The 17,047-nt window shown below is 43.7% G+C and overlaps 1 protein-coding gene across 1 annotated transcript in view; it reads right to left on the bottom strand.

Annotated features, from left to right (window-relative positions):
• Ntrk3 (neurotrophic receptor tyrosine kinase 3) overlaps positions 1-17,047 on the bottom strand; it is a 367,393-nt gene that overhangs the window by 59,195 nt on the left and 291,151 nt on the right. The window contains exons 15-16 of the mRNA XM_050154042.1: positions 9,686-9,858; positions 5,968-6,211 (exon numbers count right to left, since the gene is read on the bottom strand). Of these exons, the coding sequence (XP_050009999.1) occupies positions 5,968-6,211; positions 9,686-9,858 (417 nt within the window). The remainder of the gene's footprint in view (positions 1-5,967; positions 6,212-9,685; positions 9,859-17,047) is intronic.

Here is a 17,047-nt window from a genome sequence, read left to right as displayed (position 1 = left end):
CCCCACATCAAACAGAGGACTGATCTCTAATATAAAGACCTCAAGAAATTAGACATCAAATTTCTAAACAACCCAATTTAAAAATGGGGTATAGAACTAAACAGAGAATTCTCAACAGAAAAATCTCAATAGACACTTAAGGAAATGTTCAACATCCTTAGCCATAAGGAAAATGCAAATCAAACAACTCTGAGACACCATCTTACACCAGTCAGAATGGCTAAGATAAAAAATTACCAATGATAGCTTATGTTGGAGAGGATGTGGGGTAAGGGGAATGTTCCTTCATTGCTGGTGGCAATGCAAACTTGTACAACCACTTTTGAAATCAGTATGGCGGTTTCTCACAAAATTGGGAATCAACCTATTTCAGGACCCAGCAATACCACTCTTGGCCTTGTTCAACTATGTTCATAGCAGCATTATTTGTAATAGCCATAACCTGGAAACAACCTAGATGTCCCTCAACCAAAGAATGGTTAAAGAAAATATGGAACATTTACACATTCGAGTACTACTCAGTGGTAAAAAGCAATGACATCTTGAAATTTGCATGCAAATGGATGAAACTAAATAAAACAATCCTGAGTGAGGTAACCCAAACCCATAAAAGTGAACATGGTATGTACTCACTCATAAGTGGATACTAGTTGTAAAGCACAGGACATTGAGCCTATAGTTCATGATCCTAGAGAAGCTACGTAACAAGGTGAACCATAAGAAAAACATACATAGATCCTCCTGGAATGGGAAATAGACAAGATCACCTGACAAAATTGGGAGCATGGGAATAGGGAGAGTAGGGAGGGTGGAAGGTAAGACAAGGGGAGAAAGGAAATAAGGAGGAGAACTTAAGGGAACAGGATGGTTAAGATGGGAGGAAGGACAGTGATGAGAGCAAGGAAAGAGATATTTTGATTGAGGGAGCCATAATGGGGCTAACAAGAAACCTGGCACTAGAGAAATTCCCAGGAAAACACAGGATGACCCCAGCTAAGACTGTAAGCAATAGAGGAGAGGGTGCCCAAACTGGCCTTGCCCTGGAGCGAGACTGATGAATATCTTAAATATCACCATAGAACCTTCATCCAGCAACTGATGGAAACAGAGGACCTGCATCGAACCAACTGGACTGAGCTAAGGATTTATCCCTACTGCTTGTACTGGCTTTATTGGGACCTGTTTTCTTTGGATGGATACCTTGCTCAGTCTAGATGTAGTAGGGAGGGCCTTGGACCTTCCCCAAGGCAATGTGCCTTACCCTCTCTGAAGAGTGAATAGGGGGTGGGGGAGCTAGGTGGAAGGAATAGGAGGAGGGGAGGGAATGGAAACTGAGATTGGTATGTAAAATTTAAAAAGATAGTTTGTTCTTTTTAAACTAAATAAATAATATGTGTGTATATGAAATATATATGAAATATTCTACCACCAGATCATCCTGCCCTCAATTATTCCCATGTTCTGTGGATTACTATTAGCATGTCTAAGAGTTGCTGAGAAGTAGGCCCCAGAACTCTCAGCTTGGAACCTCATGTCATATTACCAGCTATCACACTGCTCTACTTTATGGTTAGAAGCCCACTTCTAACCTAAAGCACACACCCCAGACTCAGACAATCCAGGTCACTCCTCACCTGCCTACTCAGGGCATTCTTTCTAGATGCTGTATCCACTTGTTTAGAAAAGGCGTGATCTGGATTGCCAAAGGACAGCATCACAGTGCTGGGTGTCTGCCTGCCCATGGGCTCCTCTCTGGTCTGATCCTTTTCCTGCTCAACCTTGAACACACATGTTTTCCTTCACCGATAATTCCATTAACTCTACAGGGGTCAGGCATGAAGCTAAGCGCAGGGGCAGCACAGTGACCCCACTTTGGGCTCTCTGAATCATAGCATCTATCCCCCCTCTACTCCTGTCCCCTCCAGAGCTCCACTGACTGCCCGCTTCTTCAATAAACACACCTGAAAGTATACCTACTCTGGAGTCTCAACCTGCAACCTGCTCCTTTTCCGGATGCCTGCAATTTTATCTAATTCGACATCTGATTACCAATGTCTCTGAGTTCTCTGAAGCTTTAAGAAGGAAAGCGTGGTATCTGCAAAGGAACCTTTGTCAAAGCCCACTTACAGGCCCTCTTGGAAGCATCAGTGAGCCACAGGAGGAAAAGGTGGCTGCCATCCAGCCTGTTGTAAGAAGAGAAGAAATTGCTCCACTGACTCGATGCGGGCATGTTTGTTTTTTCGATCTAAATGTGTAACAGGAAATTTGGCAGTTCACCTTTGTAAATCATTTGCATACACCATTTATGTATGAGCCAGATGGCGCCTCTTTGTTTTAAGAAATTAGAAATGAAAAGGGAAACCTATAAGAAGGACCTTATCTTTGCCTCTCCTCCTGACCTCCTGTGTACACTCTAGAGTCTTCACAGAGTGAGCAAACCCAAGCTGACAATGCATACGTTCACATAGGCATGCTCATGGATGCACAGGTGTGTGCACGCACGCGCACACACACACACACACACGCACCTAAATATTCTGTGTTTATCTACATTAGTTAGCAAGTTGAGTAGTCAGCAAGTTCTCAGTTCTAGTAATCAAGCATAGTAGAGCGGCAGAAATTAGACCCAGGTTACAGAGAGCATCCTCATAGTGTTTTGTCTATCTGATAAATCACCACATTCCTTGGGGCCTTAGCCAGTGTATACTGAACAAGAACGTCTTACATAAATCTCTCGAACACAGGCAGAGCTCCATGATTTGGAAGCAAGAACATATAAATGCTTGCCAGAAGAAGGGCAATGCTGATGACCCCCTCACTATTTCTATGGAAGTTGAAACCTCGGGAAGGAATTTTCCTTGAGGTGATCATCTTAACCCCACTCCTTTGGGGCAGCTCTATGAGCCTAGTTTATTTTCCAGTGGTCAGGAGGAGCTCCACTTTCGGATCCAAGAATCCCATCTGGGAATGAGACTCTATTTCCAATGTTCTTGTTTTGGGTGTGAGGGGTGCTGAGAGGGCAGTAAAGGCAATAGTTTGTCTAGTAAGTATTGCATTTCAGGCTCTTTGCACAAACTAACTTGCTTAACATAAACATACCTCTGCTGGGTAAATATTTTTCTCCTAATTTTCAAAATAAGAAAATTGAACAGAGGCAGTGCGCACATGGTGCTGATGGCGGCTGAACATTCGAGAGTAAACATAGCTGACATCAGCTCCAAATCCAAGAATTCTTTAGTAACACCAATGTCTTCCAAAGGGGATAAGACTTTGGGGACATTTTTGTGACCTCAGGTATATGTACTCTCCTGTCTTTCATTTTTCAAAAGATTTGGGGGAAGGAGGAGGGGTGTAAGCATACATCAAGGCATTGTAAGTAAACAAGTAGAGAGAGATGATCCAATCTAATCTTTGAGAATGGCCACTTTCACGCAAATAACTATTCTCCTTCCTTTCATACTTCCCTGGAAGCAAAGACATATCTTTTCAAGTCATCTAGTCTCAGCTAAGAGCTTGACTAGAAGCTTATGAAGAGAGAATTCAAGATACCTGGACTGTGGACAATTCCCATTGACCTCACATCCTTAAGTTATGTCCTGACACCCAAAGAAATGAGCACGGTTTACTCCTCGATGCTTTGCCATGAGTTTGAGTACAGCTCATGGTTGTTAAAGCAACGGTGAAGGTGTACCATTTGAATAGTGTTTTTATGGCTTTTTTAAACCTTTAGACCAAAGGAGAAATATTAAATGCAACTGGCAAGAAGCCAGTTTCAAAGCTCAGATTGTATATTCTGGTCTGATATGGTCTCCTAAGACCTGGTAGAGTCCATAGAGACCAAGAAATTATAATTAAACATCTTCCCTGCACAGAAAGAGACAAACAAAAACCAGCAAGCCATCCCCTACTATCATCAGCACCACTATAGATCTGAATTTAGCCAGGCAAGACAGGAAACCCCACTCTATGGAACAGAAGACACTTAAATGATTTCAGCTAGGCTCTATGATCCATGAATGTCCTTAGTAACCACACCCCAAGCTTTGGATATGCCTGGTGGAGAGAAGGCTCTAGATGCTGAAGGCAATGCTTTTGTACATCCTGATAGGTCTTCTCTGACCATCAACCTGTGGGTGTGCCACACCGTGCTCCCGTTCCTCTATCTGGGGATACTTGGTAGGATGGGTGACTAAAGCCAGCCAGTTTGTTGGAGACAGGCTGCATTTTCCAGCTTTGGTTTATTTTGCCTCCTGTGTGTTCATGGTAGCACATGGTTTGTCATCTTTTAGTTGAACCATGAACAAGATACTCTGAAGTCATCATAAAGGGCATTTCTAAAACATCCCACTTTCTTCTGCACTGTTACTAAACTGAAGCTCCTTGAGCAATCAGTATCTATACCTGAGTGATCAATCACGTATCACAATGTTACCAGGTGCACCCAATAAATCTAACAAGAACGTAAGTACTTGCTAGCCCCCAAATTCTAGCCTCCTGGTTTACCAAGATCAGGCAACAGGATCATACTTCACAATATGATCATTTGTTTCCTACCATGACTAGACAATTGGCTTCCATTCTCCTGCTATGAACTGATTGTGATGTGTCCTTAGTCCCCAAGCTAAAACAAACATTTGGTTCATAGCAGAAGAACGGCAGGTAATGATATTAGGAGAACTTTTTTATAAGGTCATTAGATCATTAGATTTAGTGATCTCACAGAGGAACCTTAAGGAGACCCTCTGCCTTTTCTACCATAGGAGAACACAACAAAAAGACCATTTATGAACCACAGAGCCAGCCTTTAACAGACATGAAAGCTGCCTGAGCCTTTGGAACTTTGAGAATATTCTTGTATCATCATAAGGTCCATGCTTTGTGGTAATTGTGTTCATGTGTCACAGAAGAAAACATTATTTGCTGCACAATATTGTCCTTCTGTCTCCTATGCCACAAATTTAAACTCTTCCCTTAGTCAAAGTTCCCAAAGTAAGTCTTCCCTATTTTAACTTTTTTTCCTTCTTACTTTTTTCTGAAACAAGGTGTCTTTTTGTAGACTGACTCAAACCTCTAGATCCACTCACTTCAACCTTTCAGGAATAGAGATTACAGGTAAGTGCCACTATAGGCAACATCCATCTTCCTTATGGCAGAAGGAGGTGTCTCCCAATCAGCTTGCAGACATGACCCCATCTGTAGGCATCAAGTTGTACCCATGTTTTTCTTTCTGGGACAAATGCCATTCATGGCCATTCACCTTTAGCCTGGCCATAATAACATACAAAATCTCCCCATAAATGAGAGTAAAGATCTTGCAGTGGGAGATAGATAACTGTATGCAAATGAAGCTTCCTTACTGTATGCAAATGAGTCAGCCTTTCTCCAGGGCCACCCTTTCTTCAGAGCCAGAAATTGACAAGATGCTTTACTTTCTTTTTTTTCCCCCACAGCCAGTAGGATTATGTTTAGCAATGTACTGACCCCTTCTAGTTTACTTTGGGTTTCATTGTCCAGAAAGATCTGCCTTTGGAAACAAGATCACTCTCACATAATCATGGGGTAATTTCAGAGAATAAAACATGTTGTGAGTGAGGCTAGGTCAGGGGATGGGTTGGAATACTGAGAAAGCACCAAGTTAGACTAGACTGTCTGAGTGTCCGCTTGAACATAGATAGAGTTGTAGGCTATAGGTATCCAACTCTGTTTGCATAGATTCAGTACGATCATAATGTGCAGGTTATTGCAATGTATAGACAGAGTCCAGCCTAATGTCAAAGAGGAAGGAGAAATGGCCTGCCATGATATGCCAAGATGCAGGAGTGGCTGAAAAGATAACTGTTGAGTGCATATGTGAGCATGCGTGTGCATACACGTGCACCATAGTGACAGGGTTAATGGACAATGACAGACATGTAAGCAAGGCACTAGCTTGGAAACGGAGTCCTGCAGCTGGGAAGGTCTCCTTACCCTGTAGTAATCAGTACTGTAAACATCCCTGGACATGCCAAAATCACCAATCTTCACCAGTAGGTTGGCTCCAACCAGGCAATTCCTAGTGGCCAGGTCCCGGTGCACGAAGTGCTGCGAGGCCAGGTACACCATGCCCGAGGCGATCTGACTGGCGATGTGGAGCATCTGTGAGAGCCCTAGCTCCCCCTTGGTCTGGCGTGGCTGCCCATCCACGAGGATCATCGCATCTGGCCCATGGGCCCTGCAAGAAGGGGGAAGAGAGATGGAGCAGAGAGAACTCGATAGATCAAAGGCAAAGACTTGGTGGTTTTCAGTGCGCTTGAATGTCCTGCAGAAAAGAAAGAAATCTCCTTTCCAGGCTACCTGTGCCTGTTTCTAGTGAGTGTGGCTATGGGTGAAACCATAAGATCCCCACTAAGATAACACAGATGTACTCAGCTGGAGGAGGAAACAAACCTCATTCACTAACTACCACCTAATTCTTCTCAGATGCTAGGTGCTTATTCTAGAGTAATTAATAAGGTAACCACTAACACTTACTGTGTGTATATGTCAAATGCTATTCCGATAGTTTTAAATACATTCATTCAATCTTCATATTTAATCTTCATACCCTGATTTTTTTTAAGTTGAGGCACAAAATGATTAGAAAGCTCAACCAAAGTCCTAGATATTTCAGAATAGCTATATGGTAGCTGTGAATTTTATCTATGACTATAAATATGCGTTCACCTGTAAAAGCTGCCATAAGGGGTCTAAGAAGGATTTTAAAGAGATCTTGAGGCCTCGCCCATTGGAGTTTTGATTGGCTATGCAGTGCTCCTTCATTTGCACTTCTGACAAGCTCCCCGTGCTGATACTCCTGATTGGCAACCCACAACCCCCAGCTGTAAGTGATGTAAGGCTTGCTCCACACTTCTAACCACTCCACAATACCAAAAGCAAGGCAGGGTGAAGAAACCCTTTGTCTCCTTGGGAGCCCCACACTCCTTCCCACGAGCAAATCAAGCCTGTCTGTGTTATGATAACACCCTGCCCTGTCAGGTCGGTCACTTTCAGTGTTCCCTCTTTCCTGCCGAAGGTCCAATGAGCCATAACCACACCGGGGCCCTTATTTACAGAGAGGAGGACCAACGATCCTTGGCGCACAGCAAAGCCCCGGCCTGCTTTACTGCTTCTCCAATTTCCACTGAGAAGTACCATTAAATAGGAACACATTCTGTTTATTATCTTTGGTGGGCCTTGCCCCCTCCCTCCATAGGAAAGCAACTGAATCAGCTAGCCAGGGATGTGGCAGGAGGCCAGTTCCCACTCCAGTATACCAGGATACACTCCTGAGGGCCCCAAACTTCACTAACCCGGGAGACATGTTAGCAGGTAGAACTGACCCAGAGGGTCAAGCAGGGAACACTTTGGAAAGAAGACTGCAAGCCCACTTGTAGCAAGGGTTGATGTGACTCGGGATTTCAGTTTTTAGCTTTGGAGAAGCTTGGCCTTGACTAACAGAGCCTAGAAAGATGGGTGGGAATCTGGACCACCCCTGGAATTCTGGGCAGCAGTTGCCACAGAATACCTGGAGTGACTGTTGGCCTTAATTTGAGTTGATCCTCTTGCTATCTTTGGGAAGAGAGTTCAAAGACAGACACAGAAGTATCACTACGTTCTTCTTATGTTCCTGCTTTGGAGAACGAAGGGGTGAGGAATTCTTTGCAGACACAACTTCTTGCCATGTGTATCTGCTTACAGCTCAAATGCAAAATGCTTTCAAGAGACGATCAGAATATTTGGTCTCGAATGAGGGAACATTTTTAGGAGGTGAGGGACCCTTGAGAAGCAAACCCTTGGTAGAGGAAGCAGGTCGCTGGCATGAGGTTATCATTCAGCTTATACCCCAAACTCTTCTTGGTCCAAACTCTCTTACTCCTGATTTTAGATATGATACAACCCCATGTGCCAGCACCGTGTCTTCTACTGTGATAAACTGCATCCCTTCAAACTGTGAGTCAAAATCAATCCTCCCTGTCCTTACGGGGCCTCTTGTGAAATAGTTGGTCACAATGGTAAGAAATTATTTCTTTGGTCTTGTGGTTTTTTTCCCTTAAACTTTGTGTTTCTCCTGCCCTGGTCTTTACTCTTGCTTCTCCCTCTTCCTCTCTCCTCTGTTTTGTATTCCTCATCTTTCCTTGGAATAAAGAAATACACAGGAACTGGGAGTTTTGAGCCCTTATGGTTGTACTTGGGACTGGAGAATCAGCTGTCTCTCTGGAGAAGGTTCTGTGATGTACAATAGGGCAGAGGAGTGGAAGTACAGGATGAGGGAGATTATGCATACAAAGGCAGGGAATCATCTAGAAGCTCTCGACTCATAGCTCTTATAATAATAATAGACATAACTTTTACAATAGCCACCATTCGTTCAGTACCCTGCTGCATACAAAATGCACCCAGGCATCATATACACATTGCCACCCAATGCTTCTAGCAACATCTCTATGAAGTGGTCATAACTTGATCCATTTATAATTAAGATAAGCCTCCATCTCTCTTATGCTAAGGACTGAGTTCTCCAGGAATCAATTTCATTCTGAATTCAAGTTCCAGAGATATAGAGAATCTAGTGGGTTTTCTCAGTATCTCTTGGGCAGTTATCTGGACCCCTGACTCATAAGGAGAGATCTGAAGACTCTTTCCAAGTCTGACTCTACCCTTTTCTTTCTCAAAGTCTGAATTCTGACAAGTAGAATTTACCTGAATACAAAATGCCCTTTCTTTATCAATCACCTCTGCTTTCTGATGAGTTTATAGTTTGATACCTTCACATTCATTATCAAAAAGTCTCTGGTCAGGGGAAGGAGCAGGTTAAAGATATAGCTACTAATCTCACTTGACAAGTCAGACACTTAAGACATTCCCACATTAGGGCAAGAAAGCAGACAGCCCTAAAACCAGGGTTGTGAGTCTCAACATGAGATCCTCACAGGATATACCCCAGGCCTTACTCTACTTCTCAGTCCATCTGAGAGCCAAGAAGAAAAGTACAGGTGTCGCACTGTGAATACAAAATTCTAAGTCTAGCTGGAAAGGAGGCAATGCGTAAGAATTAAAGGGTTAGGTCTAGAGATAAAGTAAAGTGCTTGCCTAGCATACATAAAACCCTCAGTTCCATCCTCAGAACCACATAAACCAGTCACAGGAGCGCACACTTGAAATCACAGAACATGAGATAGAGATGGATAGATAGATAGATAGATAGATAGATAGATAGATAGATAATAAACAAAGATAAATAGGTAAGATAAAGACATAGATAGATACATAGATAGATACATAGATAGATAAATAGATAGATGATAGATGAAGATATATATGATAGATAGATATGATAGGTAGATAGATTGATGATAGATGTTATAGATAATAGATAGGTAGATATGATAGATAGATGATAGATAGATAGATATGATAGGTAGATAGATTGAAGATAGATAGATGTTATAGATAACAGAGATAGATAGATAGATAGATAGATAGATAGATAGATAGATAGATAGACAGACAGACAAATAGATAGGGATAGAATAGACAGAAGAGTGCAGTGGTCTTGATTTGTCATCCTCAGACTTGAGTTCATAGTGGCACGTATGAATTGTGGTCACAGAAAAAAAACCAAAGGCTCACTGGGACAGGGTGAGGCACTTTATCTATTCTCGCTTACCTGAGGAACTTGTTAAGGTCTCCATGCTTCATGTATTCAAAGACCATGATGAGTGGGTCCCCGTCACCACACACCCCATAGAACTTGACAATATGTTCATGCTGCAGGTTTGTGAGCAGCTCCGCCTCCCTCTGGAAGTCCTTCCTGGCAGCCAAGGTAGGATCCTTCAGGGCCTGAGAACCACACAACATCATCAGTGTTTAGCAACCAGAGGACAAAGAGCTGTCCTCTCCAGCTGGTGAAGCTGTTACCACATCCTTCTGGACCAATGGTGAATATGATCTATTTTAAAACATGAAGGCAAAGCGCACCGCTGAAGCCCTTTTCCATTCAGCATTTTGATTCCTGTCAAAGGAAAGCCCCACATTCCAGGCTCCAGCCAGTGACTTCAACCTACGTTTTTTGTCCATCCACAAGCTTCTCTCAGCATGAGTGGCAGGGAACAAAGCTATGAGACAGAAGGCCTGGAAGATCCCCGATCATAAAGCTCCCCATACAGAATAAGTCCCTCTGATACAGTAAACTGAACAGCAGTACACAAATTGCTTTATATCTGCAAATCACGAGACACTTCAGAAGTCAGGCGATGGATGTCATGATGCCATCCTTGGGAGTCCTTGTGTCTCAATGGTGAAAGAGGCTGTATTGACAGAGGAGAGTGAGAGCTTGGCTAGTCACTGTGTTCTCCAACCAAACGCCTAGCAGAAGTTTTAGGGGGAAAGTAGGGTTGAAGATGGCAGATGGAAGCCTTATATGCATGCAAGACAGGGTAGACAGCTACTGAGTCTCAGTGCAGGAGGAGGTGATTAGCCAATGGAGGCCATTCTACCAAGATGCTATGACTCTTCCCTGTAGGGACTGCAAGCCCAAGTGTAACCAAGAGAGAAGTATAGATCTAACCATTTCTTATTCTATGAAGATGAATACCGCACAAAGAGCAAACACCACCAAGGTGGGGCTTTCCGCATCAGCAGGGGCGGACTAAACTTACCCAGTGTGTACAAGAGACAGTGAACAAGCACTACTGGGATAGCTCATCTTGATTGTCCACTTGACACACCCAGGAAGAGCGGGACCTTCCATCAGATTGGCCTGTGGGTATGTCTGTGTGACATTTTCTTAATTAGTGATTGATGTCAGAGGGTCCAGCCCACTGTGGGTGGTGCCATCCCTGGGCAGCTGGTCTTGTAAGGAAAATAGTTGCAGGCGAGCCTGGGAGCAAGCCAGTGAGCAGCATCCTCCATGGTCTCTGCCTCAAGCTCCTGTCTTGAAGTTGAGCTCTTGCTCCGACTTCCATAATTGACTGGCATCGGTAAGATGAATGAAAGCCTTTCCTCTACACATAGCTTCTGGTCATGGCACTTAGTATCACAGCCACACACAGAAAGAAACAATCCAGAAGAGCCATCCTGAGGATGGGCAATGTTGTCCAAGATGAAGGATGGTCTGTTCAAGCAACAGCCCTATGCTAAAGGAGAAGTCCATGCAGTTAGACCTACACATTTCCAAGCCTCCTATAACTGTCTCAGGGTCATCAGACAGATGCACCAAGTCATGTCCACTCATTATTCAAGAAATAAGGATAAAACCAGCCAGCGGGTCTTAGGTCATTGCGAATCTAAAGTGACTAGAGACTGGTGTACACTCTCTTTGCTGGATAGCTGGCCTTTTGTGGTGATTCCGACAAAATGGCCTGCTATGCCAAGTGCTGCAAAGGCCTCCCTAGCCAGAGATCGTTCTCCATCCACTGCAGCCTCAAGTGCTGAAATCTGCCAATTGGTTTGGATTCTCATACTGCAGCGGCACGAACCTGCAAAGAATGCATCAAGTATGCCTCTCCAGCTCCTCAGTTACCACTACACATCAGGGGTGTTGGCTGATGAGCACGAAAAGGGTATCCACCGCTTTGGTTCCCCATTGCACATTTCTGTAGCTGGAGAAACTGAGGCTGAACCTGTTTGAGAACCAGCCCATGTTCACACAGTCTAAGTGATGGGGAGCATTGTGGACCTGAGCAATCCTTTGCTGAGACTCAGAGGGGTACCTCAGAGTTTCGCAGGCATGTCTCCAGGGCCACCAAAACAAGAGTGGCTTCCTCATCTCAAGTCCCACCCCAACTTCAATCAGCATCACCTTTTCTTCTTTAGAAAATTTACAGGATTTCACCAGGAAAAAAAATGTTCAATTAAATGGCCTACTAACAAAAATACTGAAAGTTACTTTTACCAGACCTAATTCTTATTTTTTTGGACCAAGTTACATGCTATATAGCTGAAAAATGATCCTGACTTCCTGCTTCCACCTCAGAAGTCCTAAGATTACACCATGCTCTACCATGCTTGGTCTTATATGTACTGCTGAGGGCTGAACCCAAGGTGTTGTAGATACCAGGCAAGAATCCTGCCCACTGAGCCACAGCCCCTGCTTCCAAAACCTATAATTTGATGTGATGATTCTTTCATCTCTGGTGGATACCTATGAATAAAGAAATATCTGTAATGGCCACTTGATACCGGGACAAAGAGTTGCCAGCCAAAGTGCCATGGGGAAAATAACCTTTTCTGGTGAACCATCTCCCTGCCATAGCCCTGAGCTACAAGGCATTAAACATGGGCACAAGATGACCGAGTGTGACTCATTTATTTTCATGAGGAAGAGGTATGGGGAAAAAAAAAACAGAGGAACTGAGCATGTGTGGGATGGGAGAGGGTGAGGATTTATGTGAACGCTGGATTTATGGGAGAGAAAAGTAGATCAGAGTCGGGGGCAGCCAAATGGCCTCTCTCCATCTCTTTAAATCATTCTCTCCCACAGCCTCGGCATCAGGGGCAGCCATGGGATATTTCTGCTCTCAGCCCTTGGGCAGTAGCCGCCAGGGTCTGTCCCTCAAGCTGGCACCCTAAACTGCAAGGCAGACAGAGTTCCTCCTGAGAGATGGAGCACAAGGCGGGCGCTGTCTCCAGGGCTTCCACACCCTTCCCCTCTCCCTTCACACTGGGGTTTCCAGCTGGTGGGTCAATCCTGAAGTCCTTCTGTAACTGTCAAAATGAGGAGTGTAGCAAGTGGGGGCCAGAGCTGTCAGTGACCACAGTACCTGGGGATTAATGCAACTGGGACGGAGATGACAGGAGAATAATGGGGAGGGAAACTGGGCCAAACGCTCTCTGGCCCCGCTCATGGGATTCTATATCCAATACTTCCTCGGTTGCTGGGCAACTGCAAAATGGGTCACCACGAAGTGGCATGGGACGGAGTTGATGCTTATCATAGCCACCAACTGTTGGCACAGGAAAGAGGGTCTTGCCATGGAGCCTGAAGTTGGGGACATTCCTGGCCGGCTGCTTTGTCTAGCGAGCACAGGCAATGAGAAGTGGAAACTAACTCCTTGTCTTCAAAATGTAGGGGACATGTCCCTTCTGGTCCTGTCCTCCACATGCGCCAGCTGCTGAGATCTCCAGCCCTGAGCAAGGATTTCAGCTGGACCGTTCACTAGGACAGGGGGAGGCAGGAACAGATGTGCTCAGCAGCCCTAATCCTTCCCAGACAGCTGACATCTACATGCTGGTCAAGAGCTGCCTTGCATTTGCCTTTTCTGTGGTGGGGAGAAGATACTTCAAGGACTGTTATCTTTGAGATTTCATTAATACCCTGAAACTCATTTTACCATGCATAGGAGATACGCACAGTCCTGGGTGTTCAAGCAAGGACTCACGTGTGTGCACACAACCAACCTGTTTAGTTGTGCAAGCCATTTTATTTCTGTCCCTCAGAACCTGTTGTCACTTCCCCTTGTTGAGATTCACAGAGGGGGACGAAGAGGGGGTGGTTACCTCATGAACAGATGCCCGTTTCTCAAACGTTGTCATTCCCCATTGTCTGCAGCATGAAACCCCAACTTCTTAACAGTCCTACACTGAAGAGGTCAGCTAGACCCATCTCCTTCCACTTTGACTCCCCAACTCCATGTTCCCCTCATTTATTATGGTTCAATCTCACTGGTCTTTCTGTACCTGTGAGCCTTTAACTGCCTCAGGACCTTTTTACTTGATATTCTCTTGGCCCTAAAGACTTCCAGCAGAGCTGTAGAAATAGAACTGGACAGTTAACTTGGTACTCGCCTGAAGAAGGACGCTGAAAAGAAATCCCACACTAGCTCAGAGTTGAGAAATATACAGTTATTTATTTAAGGGGAGACTCACAAATCAGAATCCTCTGCTGGAACGGAGATCATAAACCAAATCCTGCAGCCAGAAAACCGACTGCACACATGCTCTACTCGCATAAATAGTATAAGAGGCCACGCCCCAGTGGGCGGGTAACTACTGCCTGAAAGACTTCCTACAGCACCGCCCTTCAACTCTGCAGAGCATACTGACTGGGGCCATGGGGCCCAGAACCCTCCACAACTCTTGTCACCTACAGACGCACTGATGTCTCCAAGAGAAGTTTACTCTGGGAATTGACTGTGATTATCCACAAATTTATTCTTGAGAGTTAAACTTGATCATATGATCACTCCATGTAATGAGGCATCATGAGAAACAATTAAATATGAGTGGGAAGCTGGCAGTTTCCATAGACCCCAGGATGAATACTTTGCAAAGATGTGTTAAAGGTAAATGATTGAAAACAGGTAGCAGTGGAAGAAAGGTCATGTGGAAAATTGAGAAAACAGTAAAAAGCTGAGGTTTTAAAAACCCAGTATGAAAGGAAGACCATGAAGAATTAAGATCTAGCTTCCCAATAATTTACCACGTGTCCTGTGGCCACCTGGTAAAACCAAGAGTCTTGCATGTATTATCTAAAATGAATGCAAGTCAATTCTAAACAAAACAGTAAAATGTTAGTGGAGTGTTTGCAAACACTGCTACAGATTTTAATTTAAGATCGATGTTTTTTGTAGGCTTTGTGTGTTTTTCCTCTACTTATTTTTATTATCTATCTATCTATCTATCTATCTATCTATCTATCTACCTATCTATATATCTATCTGTTTATTTGTTTTTTTGAGACAGGATTTTTCTGTGTGAGAGCCCTGGCTGTACTAGGACTTGTTTTGTAGTCCACAATGGCCTGGAACTCACAGAGATCTGCCTGGCTTTTGCCTCCCGAGTGCTGGGATTAAAGGCATGCACCATCACCACCCAGACTCTCTTCTTTATGTTTGAGATTATATCATATACCCCTCCCTACTCTCCTTCAAATCCCGGCCTCTTTTTTCATCAACTGTTATTGCAAGGCTGTGTCTGTGTGTGTATGCATATGTATGTGTGTTCTTGTGTATACCCATATTCTCAAATGTAACCTGTTGAGCAATGTTGCTTGTCTGTTATGAGTTTAGGGCTGGCCCTTTGGCACTAGATGACCAACAGACATGCTCCTCTCTGAGCAAGACCTCTCCCGCCTTATCTTTCCTTGTTGCCTGTAATTCTATGAGATCGCTACTCTTTGCTGACAGTGTGTTGACTAAAGCACAGCATGCTCTCCATGCTCTACTGGGCAATGTCAGGGGCATTTCTGTCTGTTACAATGAGAGCTGGCACCTACTGGACAGAGACCAAAATAGTCTGCTAAACACTATACAAGGAAGTCAAGAGCTCTTACCAACACTGAATTACCCCACTCTGCCAATAGTCCTGAAGTTGAGACATCCTGTGTTAAACTTCATAAATGACAAATAAAAATACATTAACCCCCCTCCAACCCCCCCCCCGGGATTCTGTCCTAAGAATGTTTCACAAATGCTTTCAGTTCTGGCTCCAATTTAAATCACTATAACTGGAAGTCATGAGCATGCCACACAGATCAAAACAACCCTCCAATCCCAGAGAAATCCAAATGCTGAGGCTCAGATGTATTCAAAGAAATATGCTAAATCCAAGTTGCGAAAACTGTCACAACAAGAAGTTGGATTCCTGCAGACCAGGCCCATATTTACTTCGAAATAAGGACATTCTCCAAGAAAATGAAGAAATAATTGCTTCTTATGAAAACAACAATATATAAGCCAACAAGGATAGCTCAGAGAGAAAAGGCACCTGTCACCAAGCCTGAAGATATGGGTTGAGTCCCCTGTACTCATTGGTAGAAGAAGAGAATCAATTCCTGAAAGTTGTCTTTGGACTTCCACAGTTTCAGGTACTGTGCATATACACATGGCACAAAGACACGCAAACAAACAATGTGTATGATCAGTACACATGTATGTCAGGCATGGCGATGCATGCCTATAATCCTAGCACTCGGGAAGCAGAGGCAGGAGGATCACCACAAGCCTGAGATTAGGAGAAGCTACACAGAAGATGTCAGGTCAGCCAGGGCTACATAGTGGGATCCCATCTCAAAAATGGAAAAAAAGAAAGAAAACCACCAAGACAGACAATAAAAACAAAGATAAGTAAAACAGGAAGTGAAAAGAACAAAAATTAGACACCAATTAGATGTCTTGAAAATAAACCACGTGATCGGTTAAAGTTTAAAAAAAATTCTACGGACAGAAAAATTCAAAGTACAAGAGTGCATTGTGTACTGGAAGAGCACTGAGGATCACTTGGGACACAACACAGAATGACAGAGAGAGGAATATATATATACATATATTTGTGTATATATGTATATATGCACACATATGTATGCACACATATTTATATGTATGTATACATGGATATTTATTATGTACAAAATAAGAAAATATCTCCCATGTGCCATGCAAGAAGTTCGCTTGGGTGCCAATGCTGTGTAAGTGGACTGGGTATTAAATGACTAATTGAAAGTGATGTTATCAACTTGAAACTATGAATAGTATTCCATATAATCCCTGACAACTGATGGTTAGAAAAAAAATAACCGACTTTGAGCTTAGAATTTTGATCTTTCCCTAGGCTACTCAGTGTGGTTCTCTCTTAAGATGGAGGGTGACCGCAGTGAGCTATAGCTCCCTGTCAACTATGGAATAACCAAGAAGACAATCATGGCTCTTTGACATATTGCATGGCTAGAAAATGATGAGCAACTGTGTGCTTGTTTGATTGTTTCCAGGCAGAATCTCACTATGTAGCTGTGTAGCCCAGGCTAGACTCAAACTCCTGATCCTTCTCCATCAGCCTCTTAAGTACTGGAATTCCAGGTCAGTGCTACCAGAAATGGCTCTGTCTTAAGATATTTGCAATTCAGGATGGGTATTGAGAAGTTGTGCCCCTGCGTGCCTAGAAGCATCTGGAGTTTAAAGTCTTGCTCACACACAAACTATGCTCTGTCTTATCCGGCCTTCCATTTGTTTTACAGGTGTTTGTCTTGGCTCCCCAGCAGGCTGCAAGCACCTTAAAAACGGGCTGTGTTTACCACACCTTTGTGTATATATAT

The sequence above is a fragment of the Alexandromys fortis genome, unplaced genomic scaffold (assembly GCF_014885135.2).
Source record: "Alexandromys fortis isolate MF-2015 unplaced genomic scaffold, M_Fortis_MF-2015_v1.1 scaffold_86, whole genome shotgun sequence".
Classification (NCBI taxonomy): Eukaryota; Metazoa; Chordata; class Mammalia; order Rodentia; family Cricetidae; genus Alexandromys; species Alexandromys fortis.
This window is presented reverse-complemented; position numbering and strand designations above follow the sequence as displayed.